The sequence below is a fragment of the Elephantulus edwardii genome, unplaced genomic scaffold (assembly GCF_000299155.1).
Source record: "Elephantulus edwardii isolate Elephantulus edwardi_28Jun2011 unplaced genomic scaffold, EleEdw1.0 scaffold00072, whole genome shotgun sequence".
NCBI lineage: Eukaryota > Metazoa > Chordata > Mammalia > Macroscelidea > Macroscelididae > Elephantulus > Elephantulus edwardii.
In genome coordinates, this window is record NW_006399822.1 from 5521531 (window position 1) to 5537681 (window position 16151).

General features: G+C 55.6%; 1 protein-coding gene across 1 annotated transcript in view; it reads right to left on the reverse strand.

Moving 5' to 3' along the window:
* The window catches only part of CMIP (c-Maf inducing protein), a 205301-nt gene that overhangs the window by 72403 nt on the left and 116747 nt on the right, over positions 1 to 16151 (reverse strand). The window contains exons 2-3 of the mRNA XM_006888807.1: positions 15456 to 15581; positions 4892 to 4942 (exon numbers count right to left, since the gene is read on the reverse strand). Of these exons, the coding sequence (XP_006888869.1) occupies positions 4892 to 4942; positions 15456 to 15581 (177 nt within the window). The remainder of the gene's footprint in view (positions 1 to 4891; positions 4943 to 15455; positions 15582 to 16151) is intronic.

Consider the following 16151-nt stretch of genomic DNA (forward strand, 5'->3'; position numbering starts at 1 on the left):
ACACAAAGGCGGGTCTGTCCTCCCACAGCCTCATGTGCACACTCGTGAACCTGACCCCTCAAAACCTCATGAACACAGGTCCCCTCACGGCCTCGCGCACACAGTGGGGCCTGTCCCCTCACGGCCTCGCGCGCACAGTGGGGCCTGTCTCCTCACGGCCTCATGCACACAGTGGGGCCTGTCTCCTCACGGCCTCGCGCACACAGTGGGGCCTCTCCCCTCACGTGCACACTCATGGACCTGTCCCTCATGGCCTCGCACACGCAGGCAGACCTCTCTCTGCAGGGCCTAGCCTCCAAGGGACAGGGCAACAGTGAGGAGGCACATCTCTGAGACAGAAAAGAGGCCTCATTAACTCAGCACAAGTGTTTATGCACTCACTCCTTGGGGAACTGGCCTCAGGGGCCAAAAACTCCAACCAAACAGAGCCAGCCTTCCCAGGAGCACTCGGCATGGCTTGTGCTGCTCTAGGGGCGCTGAGGGTGCTCTGGTGGTGCGGGGCATTTTGTGCTGGGATGCTAACTGAAAAGTCAATGTTCAGCGTTTACCTGGCGTCCTGGGAAAGGAAGGTTGGACCAACTCCTCTTTAGAACCAGAGACCAGATGGAGGGTCTCCCTGAGTCAGAGCTGGCTTGACGGCAGCGAGGGGTGCTGCTGCGTGTTCTGTAGGACCGGGCTATCCACCTCCTTCCTGGGATTGGTGGTACTACCTATCTCTGGAGCCAGGACTTCTCCAGTCTCTGTGGCATGGAGGTCAGTGGCCTGGAGAGGGAGGGGCTGAGACCAGGATGCACAGACAGATGTCATTCTCCTCCTTGGGGACCCAGGGATGTGGGTCAGTGAGGTGTATTTTCTTAGCTCACATGCCTTCGCCTGTGGTGGGACAAGACTCTGACTTGGCCGATCAGAAGAGCTAAGACACAGACCACGTTCTGGAGGTGTCTGGCCCGAGCAGAGTCCCCCAACAGAGGCTGAGAAGTTCCTGGGGCTCTGAGCCGCAGCTCCCGACACAGCACTATGATCAGGATGGACCAGAGTGGGGCGAATACTCTACACACAGTTTATTTTCACCCTATCTTAGTCTACAGAGTGATTGACGGAAGATCCCACAGGGGCATTTCCCGTGCTTTTCATTATTTCTCCCTGGCAAAGGGAGTCTTTGATGTTTTCCCCATTTGCCCTCCACCCTATGGAATGAAATACTCAAGAACGAGGCACTGTCCGGCAGTTAGGGGCTGGACGGCCTCCCACCAGGCTATACACTATCAGAGTTCTCAGGTGGCCTGGCCGTCCGGAGACCCAGCATCCATTCCCTCGGGCAGTACCACCCCCATTGAGAATGTCTGCCCTGGAGGTGCCAGGGCAGGTGGGCGGAGATGAAAATAAGTGAGGAAATGGTGCTAAGAAACACAGCATTCTATGCAAACAGAAGAAGGGACTCTGCACCACCCTGTTGCTGTAGCCATGCAAACATACGTCTTGCATGAGGCAAACCAACAACACTGAAGACAAGACAAGGGAAATTTAGCACAGGTCGTGGAAATTTTAAATGTCCTTAACCTTGACATCCTGTCCATTCTGCTTAAGGGCAAAAAACTTAACTTTTTTAAAAGAAATTAATTTTAATAAACGTTTATAGAGACTTTGGATTTCTATCCATTCATTGTTGCACTTTTCTCTCTGCCCAACCTCCCTCCAGTTTGCTCTTCTCTTTGAAAAGCAAAAGAAAAAAATCTTTCATCATTATAAAAAACTTTTATGAGACAAAAAAAGGCCCAAAATGTTTGGGTGCACCTAACGGGGGGCGGGGGGGAGCCATACTAGAAGACCAGAGGGTCAGCGTCGTAGGGTCTGTGGGGGTGGAGACGCCTAGATTTGGGTCCCAAATCGCTCAGGGACGATGGTCAAGCCACGTGACCTTCCTGGGCTTAGTTTCCTCTTTGTCAAGTGACAATGGACGCTGAGGCGAGCAGGACCGAGCCTCGCCCACCGCAAGCACTGAGTCACAGCGTCCAGTCAGAGGAACACTAGCTGAGAGTCTGTCCCGGCCACAGGCAAGCAAGCGGGACACGCAGAATCCACGCCAGAGGCGGCAGCGCCTCCGAACCAGCTCACACTGTCACTGAAAGGGGGCGGAGCGTGTTTCCCTCACCGAAACCCACACCAAAATCAAACCCGCTGTTCGCAGATCCTGGAGGACAGAGCAGAACTGCCCGGTGGGGTTTTCCACGGCTGTAATCAACGAGGGGGGAGGGGAGATACTTGTGGGGAGCCACGGGTGGATGGGAATGGTCACCCCTTCAAGCGCAGCCCAGTACCTAACAGCAGTGCCACCAGGGTCCCTTTACGTTTCCCCAGCTGTCACCTACGGAGCTCTGTGGGCCTAGCGGTAAGGAGCTGCACTGCAATCCCAGAGGCACGTGGTTCTAATCCACCTGCTGGTGCTCAGGAGAAGGAGGGGCAGTCTCTTCCCACCGGAGGGTCAGCTATGACTTGTTCTGACTCAAGAGCACGCCAACAGCGGCCGCCGCCACAGGCTGAGGTGAGGGAGGGAATTCGAGCGGACGGCAGACACTGAGATACCACTGCCACCTGGTGGCACCATACCTGAACTATCGGGGTGGGACCCTGAGAACAAACGGCTCCAGCCACGAAAGAGGTCAGCACACGCCAAGGCATCCCTAGTTCCCTAACACCTGGACCTGGGTGCTCACCTTACAAAGAAAACATCAATTACATTCAACGGCTTCACACAGACCGGTGTCACCATGAGTACAGGTCTCACAGGGCCCCCTGCAAAGCCATGCTTCTCCCTTTCCTTGAAGTCCACACGCAGTCCCTGACCTCTGGGCGGGAATCATCTTCCCGGCCGGCCTCCTGACACTCACTGCTCTGTGTCTGCATCTCACCCATCCCGTGGCGCTGTGGATTAGTCACACACTGCACAGGCACTGCCCGTAGGTGTTCTCGTAAGTCACCGTGGTAGAAAACGTCACACAAAGACAGGAAGCAGAGCCCTGCGGGGAGCCTGCCATCTGAGAGCGAGGCGTTTCCTCCTCCCAACACCCCTCTGCCTGGTCCTGAGGAAAGCAGGGCAGTAACGAAGCATTCAACACTCTCTGAAGAGTCACACACAGCAGGTGAAGAGGAGGCAGTGAAACGGCCTCTTCTTCCAGGCAGCACTCTAGACCACTACTACCCACTGCCATCGCTCCTCTCGCTTGACTGTGCTGGCTCTACTCCCCGAGGGCCTAGGGTCATGCCTGACGGACATCCTGCCTGTCCTGGGCACGCCTGTCCTGGGCACGCCTGTCCTGGGCTTCAGGGGGCTGCTTCACATGGAAACAGAAATCTGCACAGGCCCCAAGGAGTCAGACACCCACCTCTGGACAACATTCAGAAACCTCCAGTCATGGGAAGACCTCGCCTGAATCCTGCCTCTTACCACTTGTGAGACCCCGGGCTCCAGTTTGAGCCTCAGTTTTCCCATCTGTACAATGGAGCAATGATCACGATCAACTGAACAAGGTTGGGACACGGCTGAAACGAACGTGGTCAGCCTAGCACAGTTCCGAGTTCCCGACGGGTGTGGAGCACTGGATCCACCACAGTCCACCAAAGGAACCACTACATCTGATCCGGATGAGGGACGCCAGATCGCTCGTTAGCAGTCAGGAGGGGGGGACTTTGTCGCACAGGTTTCGGGCACATTCTCAGGAGAGGCCAGTCCCTGGAGGAGGACATCACGCTTGAAAAAGTAGAGTCAGAGAAAAGGAGGAAGAGCATGGACACCACAGGCTGAGACAGGGACTCCAACCCAGGCTCGAGCCCAGGAGACACCGGGAGGAGGCGTCCGATCAGAAGGGGAGTGTTTTGTTGTAACGGAGTCACTACGAGTCTGTGGCAGTTCAGCAGTACACAGCAGGGGCTTAATAAATGCCAGGCCCTTTCCCTTCTCACCCCAACTTGGAGACTCATCACGCTCAGCTTCTGGGGTTCAGCCTTACGGGTACACAGCTGTGGACCAGCAGTCACGAAGGGGAGAAGGCCCACCCTCCTCAGGCCCGCTTCAGACTAGAGTGTAACTTCCAGGGGCCATAGTTCCACCCTCTACTCCAAGCAGCGCAGGGCCCCACCAAGCAGAAGAAGAATCCAGAGTGTTTCCTGGACCAGGACCACACCAGGTCACAGTGGGTGTGAAACCACGCACAGCACAGCCCTTCAGGCTCTGGGTTTTACTGTAAAGATGACACCTCAGGAAATACCATGGTCACCCCAGCCACACTCAGCTGGGTCCACTGGGCCAGATCGGAAGGCAGGGAGGGAGGGCCTGGTCAGCAGACGAACTGGTTGTGGTCTACACCCAGACCCAGGCCTCATATCCGCCACTGGGACACAGAGCACGAAGGCCTCACAAGGCCAGGAGGCGAGTGAAAATTACAGGCAGTCAGCAGAAGTCACTTCCCGTTAGGTGCTGGAACGCTCCAAGCCTTCCTCAGCAGGGCAGACCAAGGAAGCAGCCAAAGACCCAGACAGCCCGAGGAGGGAAGGAAGGCCAGGCAAGGAGACCCGCTTGGTCTCCCGGGTCCACAGCTCGAGGCCCCAAGTCTGCCTCCCTCGGCCTGAGGGTTCGCCCTCATTCTGAGACCAGGGGCCCCCTGAGCCTGGCAGAGCAGGCCCCTGGCTGGAGGGTCCCCGAGCCACTGCAGCCTTTTAGGCGGAAGGACAAGCTCCAGATGGAGGAAGTGGGCAGAGAGCAAGGCTCCTCGGTTGAGCGCGAGCGGAGCAAGCCCGCAGGCCTCCCGCCTCTGCCCAGGAGACGGGCTTCCAGGCAGCAGACAAGGCCACCATGAAAGGGCCACCTCCAACGAGCGGCCGAGTCGGGACTTACCTTCCACTGCAGAGAATGGAACCACTGGTCTCGCAGGTAGCTGTTGGCAGCCTGCAACGAAAAGAAAGGGTAGTAAGGTCAGGCCACTGGGCCGCAGCGGCTTACAGCACCTCCCAGGCTCGCACGCACACCCAAAGCCCAGCCCGCTCTGCTGGGCGGCACTGGCCTGCCACTCTGACCTGCTAAACTCACTCTGTGCAAAGCCCAAGGGGAGGGGATCCCCAAGTGGGGAGAAGGGGGCCTCCCTGGAAAGGAGCCACTCTGCTGTCATCACTGGACCTTCCCCAGCGGTTCTCCTCAGATAAACAGAGAACACGGAACCCGTGTGGACTCGAGGTGTGGCGCTGTCCCCTGGGAAGCCACCACCCTGTGAGGTCAGTACCATCATAATCCTCACAGTTTTAGAGAGACAAGGAAACTGAGGCTCCCAAGACCAGGTCCACGGCCACTGAGTCAGGTGTGATTCATGGCCAAGTCCACAGGACAGAGGAGAACTGCCCCTCGCGTTCCCCAGGCCGCACACCTTCACGGAAGCAGACGGCTGCGTCTTCCTCCCGAGGAGTGACTGGTGGGTTCAGACTTGCCATTCGCAGCGTAGTGCTCTGACCACTGCACCACCAGGGCCCTCTTGCTTCAAAGAATATGAGCGTGGGGCCAGGAACTGATGCACACTTACACATTACCGCATGCAACTGACCCACCACTATGTCCACACCCCATGACACCTCACAGCTCGCTGCTCTGAGTAACCCTGGTCCTGGTGGTGGAGGGACTCTGCAAAGGCTTACACCTCTGTCCCAGCATGAGTGTCCATCACACCCACTGACATACACACAAGGACACATCAAACCAGCTAAGAAGCATCCTCTTCCGAGCTCCAAGTTCTGGAAGTCTCTGCATACAGACAAGACAGTCGGCTTGTGAGAGAGAAGCCATGGCTGGGACACTCGTGCCAAAAGGAGGCAAGCTGAACTTGAGTCTGTCCTGAGGGCCAGCCCGGCTGGCAGGAGGCCCTCAGTGGGACGTGGGGAAGCTGGCAGTGGCCTGAATCTCAGACAGAGGCTGAGCTAAGCTCTGGCTCCACTGGAGTCTTAAGGACAGAAAGTGTGGGGCATGTGAGTGGGGCTGTGAAGGCTGAAGAGGAGTTCGCTAAAGGAGAAAGCCCAGGGTGGGTATGTGTCTGTCAACACTGATTGAGCTCTTTGGTCCACGACAATTCTTGTTCACTGGGATGACAGAATGCCCCTATGCTCAGGAAAAGGCAGAGCAAGGCCGCAAACAATGAGCTCATCCGTTCACAGTGCTGACTCAGCATGGAGTAGGCAGGTGCGAAACGCTGTGTGAACAGCAGTTGTCAGCAGCAGAAGCCTTAGCCAGCGGCGCCACTCTGAGTGATGACCACACGATCCGACAGAAAAGGCCTCGCCGGTGGTGCTCCCAAGGTGTGGGTACCCTCACGCTGCCCATGAAATGTTCAGGGCCAGAGCTGGGCAGAGATGCACACGAAGCACTCCAGTGGGCTGGCAGGAGAAGTCTCCCCCAGTCCACTGGCCACAGCCACGTCCACACTTCTGAGCACACCCAAGGGGCCAGGGAGAGGCTGAGGGTGGCAGACGTGACAGCACGTGCCCTTGGCTGTGAAGATGTGACCTGATAGAGCAGAAAGGACTCTGCAGGAGGCACTGAGCTGAGGACTGTGACAAGGGAGAGTCTTACAATATGAGATAAGCCCTAAATACAGTCACACGGGTTCCTGTAAGAGGGTGGCGAGAGGCCCAGAGTCTCAGAGGAATGCGGCCACAAGCCAAGGAATATGGGGGCCTTCAGAAGCTGGGAATGGCTTCTCCCTGAAGCCCCCCCAGTTGGGAATGCAGCCCTGCTGATACCTGGATCACAGCCCGGTGGGACCACTGCTGGTCTTGTGACCTCAGGTAAGAAATGAGCACAACTGCAAGTCACAAAATGTGTGGCTGTGAGTCCCAGCCGCAAGAGGAAATGGCGTCTGGGGGTGGACAGACGGTGTAGAGCTGCAGCGAGCGCTGCGAGGGGCTGTGAGGGGTCCAGGATGTGGGTGTGGGTCCCGCGGTGCAGGGTGAGAAGCCCAGACGCCGGCAGTGTGACCGTAAGTGGGCCGTGTGGGCCACAGGCTAAGGGTGGCTGCCGCTACAAGACGATGCAGGACGGGCGGACACTACGGGGACCAGCAGCAGGTCTGGGGCAGCCACCGTGAGTGACATGCTACATATACGCCGCCTCTGACAGAACTTCCACGGCTCCACTTTACAGATGAGAAAGCAGAGGCTCAGAGCAGGTGGAAGGGCCCCGCTTCCCACTGCTCCCTGACTTGGCAGGCACCCCTACGCTCCCCATGACCCACGTGCCTGCCCGGCACCCTGTTCCCGGCTGACCCTGACGGCGTGGGAAGTGAGAAGACTGTGGGTGGGGCTGCGTGTCACTGCACCAAGCGCTCGCTTGCCCTCCGTATACAATACAGTTACTCAAGATCAAACCAGACAGTGGGGTAGCTGGTTCTCTCTTTCATGTGTCACCTCCAATGCCAACGTGGACTGAACATCTGCCGGGCACAGACCCCAGTCAAGGTGTCACGGGAGAGAAAACAGATAAAGACAAATCAGGACCATGTCTGCCAGACTCAGCTTCAAAACTTGTATCCAGTACGTGCTGGAGCTCACGTGTATTCCTTCACAAGAACCAACTGCTCTAATCTCCTTCCGGCGCCACATTCAAGGGCTCCACATGGGTGCCTTACGCTTGGCAGTGACTAGAGCATTTACACCACAGAAACTGGCAGATGCTACAATCAAGGATTTCTTTGCTCACAGTGTCTTCCCACTGAGGAAGAGGAGTTGAATGTCTGATTCCAGTCATCAGGGAGGTCGGGCCTCCTGAGAAAGGGAGGAACAGGTCTCCTCTTAGAAGACAGGAGGCCATGCATAAGCCATGCATAAGCCAGGGGTTGGGCAGACCTTCTCCCAGCAGGGAAAGACTATCTAAAAGGAATATATTACTGAACATTAATTATATGACAACAGTCCAGAATAAGAGGTACATAACAAAGTGGGCTGGGGGTGGGGGAAATGATGCAATAATGAATGATTTTTTTTTAAAGTGAACTGGGTCGGGGAGCTCTAGTGGCCTAGTGGCAAGAAGCTGCAACTACAATCCCAGAGGCACACGGTTCAAATCCACCAGATGCTCTGCCGGGGAAGGAGGGGCAGTCTCCTCCTGTACCAGTCAGATCTGATTTGACGGTACACGCACACAAAATAATTTAAAAAAAAAGGGGGGGGGGAACTGGGGTGGGTAGGGAGGAAAATGTGCAACAATGAATGAACAATGAAAAAAATCTAACTTTCCTGTAAACTTTTGTTAAAATATAAGTAAAGAGGTGAGCAGACCTCCCTTTCAGAAGAGCAGGAAGTCTCACCTCACAGGAAGATGGTGAGCAGTTCTCTCTTCAGAAGAGGAGGAAGCTTCTTTTCTCAAGTAAAGGGGTGGGCAGACCTCTTCTCAGAAGGGGAGGCCTCACCCTCGGAAGGGGCTGGGCAGATCTTCCCTCAGAAGAGCCAGCAGTGACCATCAGGGTCACTTTTCTAGAACAGCTTCCCCCTCGTGCTGAAAGGGTCAGAGAGGCTGTGGCAGGGTGCGCCGTGAAGGCCGTCCATCGGCATGTCCAGTCCAGGATGGCAGGGGCCAGACAGTTGCTGAAGCCCAGCACAAGACACTGCCAAGCGGCTTCTGGGCGAAGGGGAGGCCGCCCAGACACTCCCCACATGGTCAGCCCGCCCAGCAGGAACAGTGGACAGACCTCAGGCCTGAGGGGCACTGCGGGAAGAACGGATCACATCCGGAAAAGCGCACCTGCCCCCAGCTCCTCAGTCCCCAGGGACAGTCAGGCCTGGTCCAGCCAGCGCCACTTCTAGAGATAAGGCTTTCGAATACGGCAAGGAACCCATTCCAGGCAGCCTCGGCCCAATTTCCTCCCCAGTGCTGCCAAGTTCTTTCTCATTGTTACATTGTTTGGAGAGGTGAGAAAAACAGCCAGGGTGCACGACGGTGACAGTGCCCAAGTCCCCTGCTCCCGTCCACTTCTCAGGGAGAAACCTCACTTGAGCTCCAAGCCGGAAAGGCCTGCACGCAGCTGCCAGGCCGCAGGCCCGCCCTGCCCCACCCGTAGGCCAGTGTTTGTGGCAAACAGTCGCCTGGTCTCCCTGGGCACGTCCGTGAGGAGGGCCTGGCCAGTGCCGTCCCAGGAAGGGGTGGAAGTCTCTAGAAGGGGGAAGTTCTGGAAGGGCTCATTCCTTTTGGAGGAAACCTTCCTTTTGGAGCAGATCTGCCCCTTCCTCCAGGAGGCTGGAAGCCCAACTGTGAGACAGGTGACCCCAGGGGACAACCTGTCACCATGCCACTTTTCAATCGCGCCCACCCTGCACTGAAGGCAGGTGAGGTGCACCCTGGGGCCTTCATTAAACCATTTATGCACTTAGGTGGCCGGCCGGCTGCCCGACAGAAGGCCGGCAGAACGGGCACCGAGGGAGGAAGGAAGAGAAAAGGCCCCTTCTGGAACGAGGAGTCTGGCCAGGCCGGAAAGCGCACCTCCTCCAGAAATGCACCACCCGGCCGAGGTGACGCTGGTGCCTGTCTGGCCGCTTGACCACCGGTGGCTGGCTCAGTGGCTCCAGCCAGGGGACAGGGTGCAGGGTCTGAGAGTGACTCCTAACCTGTGGACAAGCCAATCCAAATGCTAGCAGAGCCGAGTGTGAGGAGGTGTCTAGGACAGAGAGACAGAGACTAGGTGGGGAGACAAGGGGGGCCTGGAGGAAGACATCAGGGGCGAAGAAGGAAAATCGAAGGAAGCCAGAGATACGAAAGCGGAATAAAGCAAAAGATGAGAAGAAACGTGGGGGGGACATGAGGGAGGCTGAGGCAGACAGACACAGACAGGGGGCCAGGAGGGAGCAGCTGGCTGCAGGGGGGGGTCCCGGGGGTCACAGAGGCACAGAGTGTCCTGCTCTAAGGCCCTCCTCTGAGGTGGGTCCAGTGCCCTTAGCCTGCATCCAAGTGAAGCTGTGAGTGCCCAGTGCTGTCCACTAGAACTTCTGCAGGAACAGAAATGTCCTCTGTCCCCAAGGTCCAGTGCAGCCCAGCGCAGTGTGGCTACTGAGCCCTTGAAACGCAGCCCGTGTGACTGATAAGCTGGACTGTGAACTGGGTTTACTAAATCACACCTCACATAAACCACCGCACACGGCCGTAGCTGCAGGCATTGAATCCCTGAATGACTTCAGTGCAGTTCTTCATGACGGTGGTGACCACGGGCACACCTGGCTGTTCCTCCGGCCACCATCCACCCAGAGCCAGGAAGAGCTGTCCCCGGGGCCTGCGCCCCTGCACCCCCCCATGCCTTGGCTTGGGATGCTGGCATGATAACGCGTGCCACAGCAATGAGGAAAAACCCAATGTGAAGACCGACAGGATGGAAGCCTGATCAACGCTCAGGGCCTCCAAGCTCCATGCAGGGCGACCTCTGACCTCTCACAGCCCTGCAGACCCCCTCGCTGGGGGCCCAGCTCCAAGACAGAGAGGAACCATTTACATAACTAAACAGCCACACGCAGCCCGTGAATCATGGAAGCCGCCACGGGAGGGGTGGGGAGGAGACGGACGCGGGTCGGGGCTGGCCCAGGCCTACCTGCCCTGTACCACGGGAGTGGGGGAGGAGGCGGGCAGGCGGGCACCCACCTGGGCCCCCGGCTGGTGCGTTCCGGGTGGCGGGCGCCAGGCCTGCTCCCCTTCCCTGGTTCCAAGCCTCACTCTGGCTCCAAGGGAGCTGGGAGCCTCTTCCTCCTCCTCTTCCCCAGCTGCTGGCTCCGGGGTGTGTGGGCTGGACTGTCCGGGAGCAGGGGGCAGCGAGCAAGCCGAGGGGAGGATGCTGGAGCAGCTGGAGGCCTGCCCGTGGCCGCGGCCAGCACCGCAGGGGGAGCTGTGACGTGTGGCCGCAGCCGGGCCAGGCAGGCGGGTCACACGGCCAGGCCCTGGCCAAGGCCTGGTTAAAGGAACATGCCCAGCATAGCCTGCTGGGTCTGAACGCTCACAGCTGCCTCTCCGTCCCTGTTCCCAGACCTCAGGCCAGGGGCTGCCCACTCCAGCCCTAGAGGCAAAGGGTCCTTCAGGGGCAGAGCAGCCGGTCAGGCCAGCGCCCTGTGGGAGAGGACGCTCAGCCCCACCCACCTCCTCTGACTCAATCTGTCGAGTCTCTCCCGTTCCCTGTGATGTAGTCCCCACACTGCCCTGCAACCAAGCGGATCCCCTGAGTGTCTTCGCCCCTCCTTCCTGCCCTGGGGATACACAGGCCACGGCGACCTCACTTGGCTAAAAAGGCCTGCAGGACCAGCCGTGATCTGACACACCCAGGTGCATCCATGTGGCCCCGAACCCTACCCCATGCCCTGCTCCAAATCCAAAAACACCCCCACATGTGTACCTTGCACCCACTATTCCCTCTGCCCAGGATGGGTGTCCCTCAACCTGGCCCACTTCTATGCATCCTCTGTGCCCAGCTCTAATGCTGCCATTCTGGAGGGCTCTTCTCTGCATCCTAACACCCTGGCCAATGAGTCACACACACCCTCCTCTGGGACCCTCCCCAGGATGTGCTCTATTTCAGAAGTTCACTCACTATCGCTTATGGCCAAGGAGCTCTTTGAAGAAGGGGCCATGGGCAGGCAATGCCATGCTTGCTATGGGAAGGGTAGGAATGTTATGGTGAGGGAGGCAGGGAACTGGGTGATAGTCAATCCACTCAGGTATTTACCAAAAGGCTGGAGATGTGTGCATACCCAGAGGTGCCACAGAAGAAAGGACTGGCAACCTACTTTCCCCAAATCAGCCACTGAAAACCTACAGAGTGAAGTATTATCTGCCTATGGGGTTGTCATCAATCAGGGCCGCCTCTATAGCCACTGGGCTGGCTCCTCAGAGACTCCCTGCTCTCCTGTTACTGTCTGTCCCATCCCCCAGAGCCCCCAGGAGGCTGGTCCTGGCCACCCCCACTGGAGACTGTGCTGTGGTCAGGTGGCCATTACACAGAAAAAAGGCAGGAGTGTCTTAACTGCAAAACAACACAGTGCTCTGAGGCTCAGGACGGGAGAAGCAGCGGCAGTGAGGTTGGCAGGGGGCAGGTGGGAAATGGTGTAGGTAGAAGACAGACAGAAGGCCAATGAGACTGGGCTGGGCCGTAGTGCCCACATGAGACAGGACCTTCTCCTCAGGGTGTCCCGTGGTGCCCTCGGCCTCCTGCGCTCAGCGTCCCCCTGAGATCCAGCTGTGTAACTCTGGACTCTAACATAGTCACAACTGGTGCCCAAGCCTGCTGCTGGTCCCACAGACTGGTGGAAACCTGAGACTACAGCCCCCAGTCACCCTTCAGATCTGGGACAAAATCCATCCCCATGGTTCAACTTTCAGCCAAACAACAGGCGAGCCTGTAAGGTGACCAGTGACACCAGGGAGAGAGAAATCAGCCAAGGTCAAAGGGGCAGCATCTGTCCCGGGACAAATCCCAGAAAGCTGGAAGCGGTATGTTTTCAAGGTGAGTAAGATTCACAGCACCCTGTGAATAACAGCTCTGAGCCCTGTCCTGTCCTGTGCCATCCTCATCATCTGACACACGAACCCACGCTGCAGTTCCTGTGCCAATCCATCTCACCGAGGGTCTTCCTCTCACTGACTGACCGTCCAACCTGTCCAAGCATAATATCCCTTTCCAAGGAACAGACTCCCCTAACAACAGGCCCCAAGTGTGTGAGACAAAACCTTGCCATCCTTGCCTCCAAGGAGCACTCCAGCTGCACTTTTTAGAAGATGTACCTTCTCTTTTGGAAATCTGTGGGTAACCTTCTCCAACACCACAGCTCAAAGGCATCAATTCTTCTGTCACATCTTTACTCATTATCCAGCTTTCGATGCATAGCCCGTGATGGAAAGACCATGGCTTGAATCTGATGCACCTTAGTTTTCAAAATGACATCACTGCTCCTCAGTAACTTGGAGAGGTCCCTTACTGCAGACTTTCCCAGAGCAATGTATCTCCAGATCTCGCCTGTTGGTAGCAAGGGTGTTGATTACAGATCCAAGAAAGATGAAGCTGTTGACAATTTCAACCTTTTCCCATTTATCATGATGTCGCCTACTGGTCCAGTGGTAAGAATTTCTGTTTTCTTGACATCGAGACGTAATCCATATTGAAGGCTGTGGTCTCTGATCTTCTGCAGCAAGTGTTTCAAGTCCTCACTGTCAGCAAGCAAGGTTGCGTCATCTGCATCCCTCAGGTTACTGATGAGTCCTCCTCCAATCCTGATGCCACATTCTTCTTCTTAAGAGTCCAGCTTCTCGCTTTTCTACAAAGATGGCACCGAAAGCCAAGAAGGAAGCCCCTGCCCCTCCCAAAATTGAAGCCAAAGCAAAGGCATTAAAGGTCAAGAAGGCAGTCCTGAAGGGCGTCCACAGCCAAAAAAATAAGAAGATCCGCACGTCACCCACGTTCCGGCGGCTTAAGATGCTGAGACTCCGACGGCAGCCCAAATACCCCCGGAAGAGCGCTCCCAGGAGAAACAAGCTTGACCACTATGCCATCATCAAATTTCCCCTGACCACTGAGTCAGCCGTGAAGAAGATAGAAGATAACAACACACTTGTGTTCACCGTGGATGTCAAGGCCAACAAGCACCAAATTAAACAAGCTGTAAAGAAGCTCTGTGACATTGATGTGGCCAAGGTCAACACTTTGATTAGGCCTGATGGAGAGAAGAAGGCCTATGTTCGACTTGCTCCTGATTATGATGCTTTGGATGTTGCCAACAAAATTTGGATCATCTAAACTGAGTCCAGCGGGCTAATTCTAAATATAAATTTTTCTCACCATAAAAAAAAAAAAAGAGAGAGTTCAGCTTCTCAAACGATCTGCTCAGCACACAGACTGAATATACAGGAAAGGGTAGGATAGGATCGATGGAGGTAAGAATCCGGAGGGAGGAAGTGCGAAGGGTAAGGACACATCGTGGGTACTGCAACTGCTGTGTGCAGTCGAGTCGTCTGCGTGGACTCACAGCAAACTATGAACAACAGCCCTGAAACCTGTTCTATCCTGTGACAACTTGATGTTTCTGACACACGTTCATCACCCCAGTCACTGAATCAATACATCTCATCAACAGTCTCTCTTTCTCTGTCCCTCCACCCTCCGTCCCTCTCCAAGGACCTGTCCCTCCTTACAACATGTCCAAAGTGTGCCAGACGAAGCCTCAGAAGCCTTGTCTCCAAGGGGCAGGCTGGTTTCACCCTAAGACAAACCTATATTGCAATTAATAAAATATAAAACTAAGTGTGGATGAATGGTTAAACAGAAATCCAATTTGCTTCGTAAACTATCACTTGAATAATAATTTAAAAATATTTTAAAAATCAGAGTGAAAAAGAATTTTTAAGGAACAGCTCTTGGGGAAGGGAGTGCTCCCTAGAGCTAACGGCAGGGTTAGAAAGCAAGCTGGGGGCTGCTCCACTCTCCCACTGATGGGGAACAGGTTTTCTCCAGAGGTGGGTCCCACTGGGATTGGCTGGGTCCCCCCCCAAAGTGATGTACCTATTCTCATGTGTATGTTCTTGTGTCTGCCATCCCTCTTTCCCTGGGGTACCCCACCAACCCCTCCATGTGGTCCTGGTAAGACTCTCAGTCACAGGACACAGCTCTCTAAGGTCAAAGGTACATTTATCTATCAGGGAAGTGCTTTCCCTGGAACCATGGCAGAGCCAGTAAGAATCTTCCTAGAGATTTTATGCAGAGACACTGGAAGTAAAAGGGGACTTTCATCTTGTAAAGATCAGAAGCTCCAGGAATGCCTCCCATCACAGCGGAACCGTCCCTGACCATAAAGCCTATACACAGAGCCAAGAGATGCAAAAGTGCACTGACTAGGAATCACATCACCAGGGCCCGGGATCCAGCCATGCCTGCAGTCCTCTCAGCTGTCCCAGTAACACACACAGCAATTCTCCTTTTGTCTCTCCTAGTCCGAAGTCTGTGTTCTTAATTTTCAGCCAAAAATCCTGACTAGTATCCGTGGACATGTACATGCATTTTTTAATATTTTTTTTTAAGGCGCCTGGGTTATACTTCCACCAGGGTCTCTAGAGACCTACATTAACAAGGCGGCGGCAAGTGTCTTACTTGAGGGCATCTGTTTATTTTTTGACAGCTTTCTAGGGCCCAACAAGAAATCTGCACGCCTCAGTTTGCTCATGTGTAAACTGGAGATCATTAGCACCACTATCCTCTGGTTCTGCCAGAGAGTACGTGGTATTCAGCAGGAGCTCAATGCATGCTCATTCCCTCTTCCCTCCCCACAGCGAGCCCCTGTTTACACTGGATTATATGTGAAGGAAAATAAAAGAATGAAAACACCACCCGTAAGTTAAGCGAGCTTCCCCTTGACAGTTGGCGTCTCCGAGGGGAGGACAGAGTGCTGACTCATGTTTACTCTCTTACCTGCAGTAAGACTGTCCCCCCGGGGATGGTGAGCTGTAAACAGTACTTCGGGGCGTTCTCCCAGGACAGCAGCTGCACGTCTTCAATAGCACTGTAGGAAACCGAGTTTTCCATGTACCCCGTCGGCTGCAGAGAGGAAGAAACAGACAAATGCTGGTTACAAGATCAGGCATAACATGTGAGCCTTGGAAGAAGGTTCTGGAAGACACACTCCCTCCAGTGACGAGCAAAGAGCATAGAAACTCAGCAACTGCAGGGCCAAAGGGAACGGTCTTTCCCAGCTAGCGGGGTGCAGTGAGGGGGGTAAGGCCTCAGCGGAAAGGCCCCGTGAGAAGGGGCCGAGTCGTGAGAGGAGGGGTGGTGGACAGTAACGGTGGCTTCTCAACATGGAGGGTGCGTCATTCCACCGCTGGTCTTCACCAAGCCACCAGCACCTGCAGCCCTCAGGTCAGCCCCCTTGCCTCTTAACTCCCACGATGGGATCCATTCTCGACCTGGAAACTGGTCCATGATCCACTGAACCACCCACTCCAACCAGAGTCATGTCACAAGCCACCAAGTCCCTGACCACTGTCCACCTGGATCCACTGGACCAACCACTCATCTGATTCTCCACTTGGATCTGTCCAGCCGGACCACCCCATTTGCCTATCCGTCCTCCACCCAGATTCACCAGACCATTCCCTTGCCGGATTC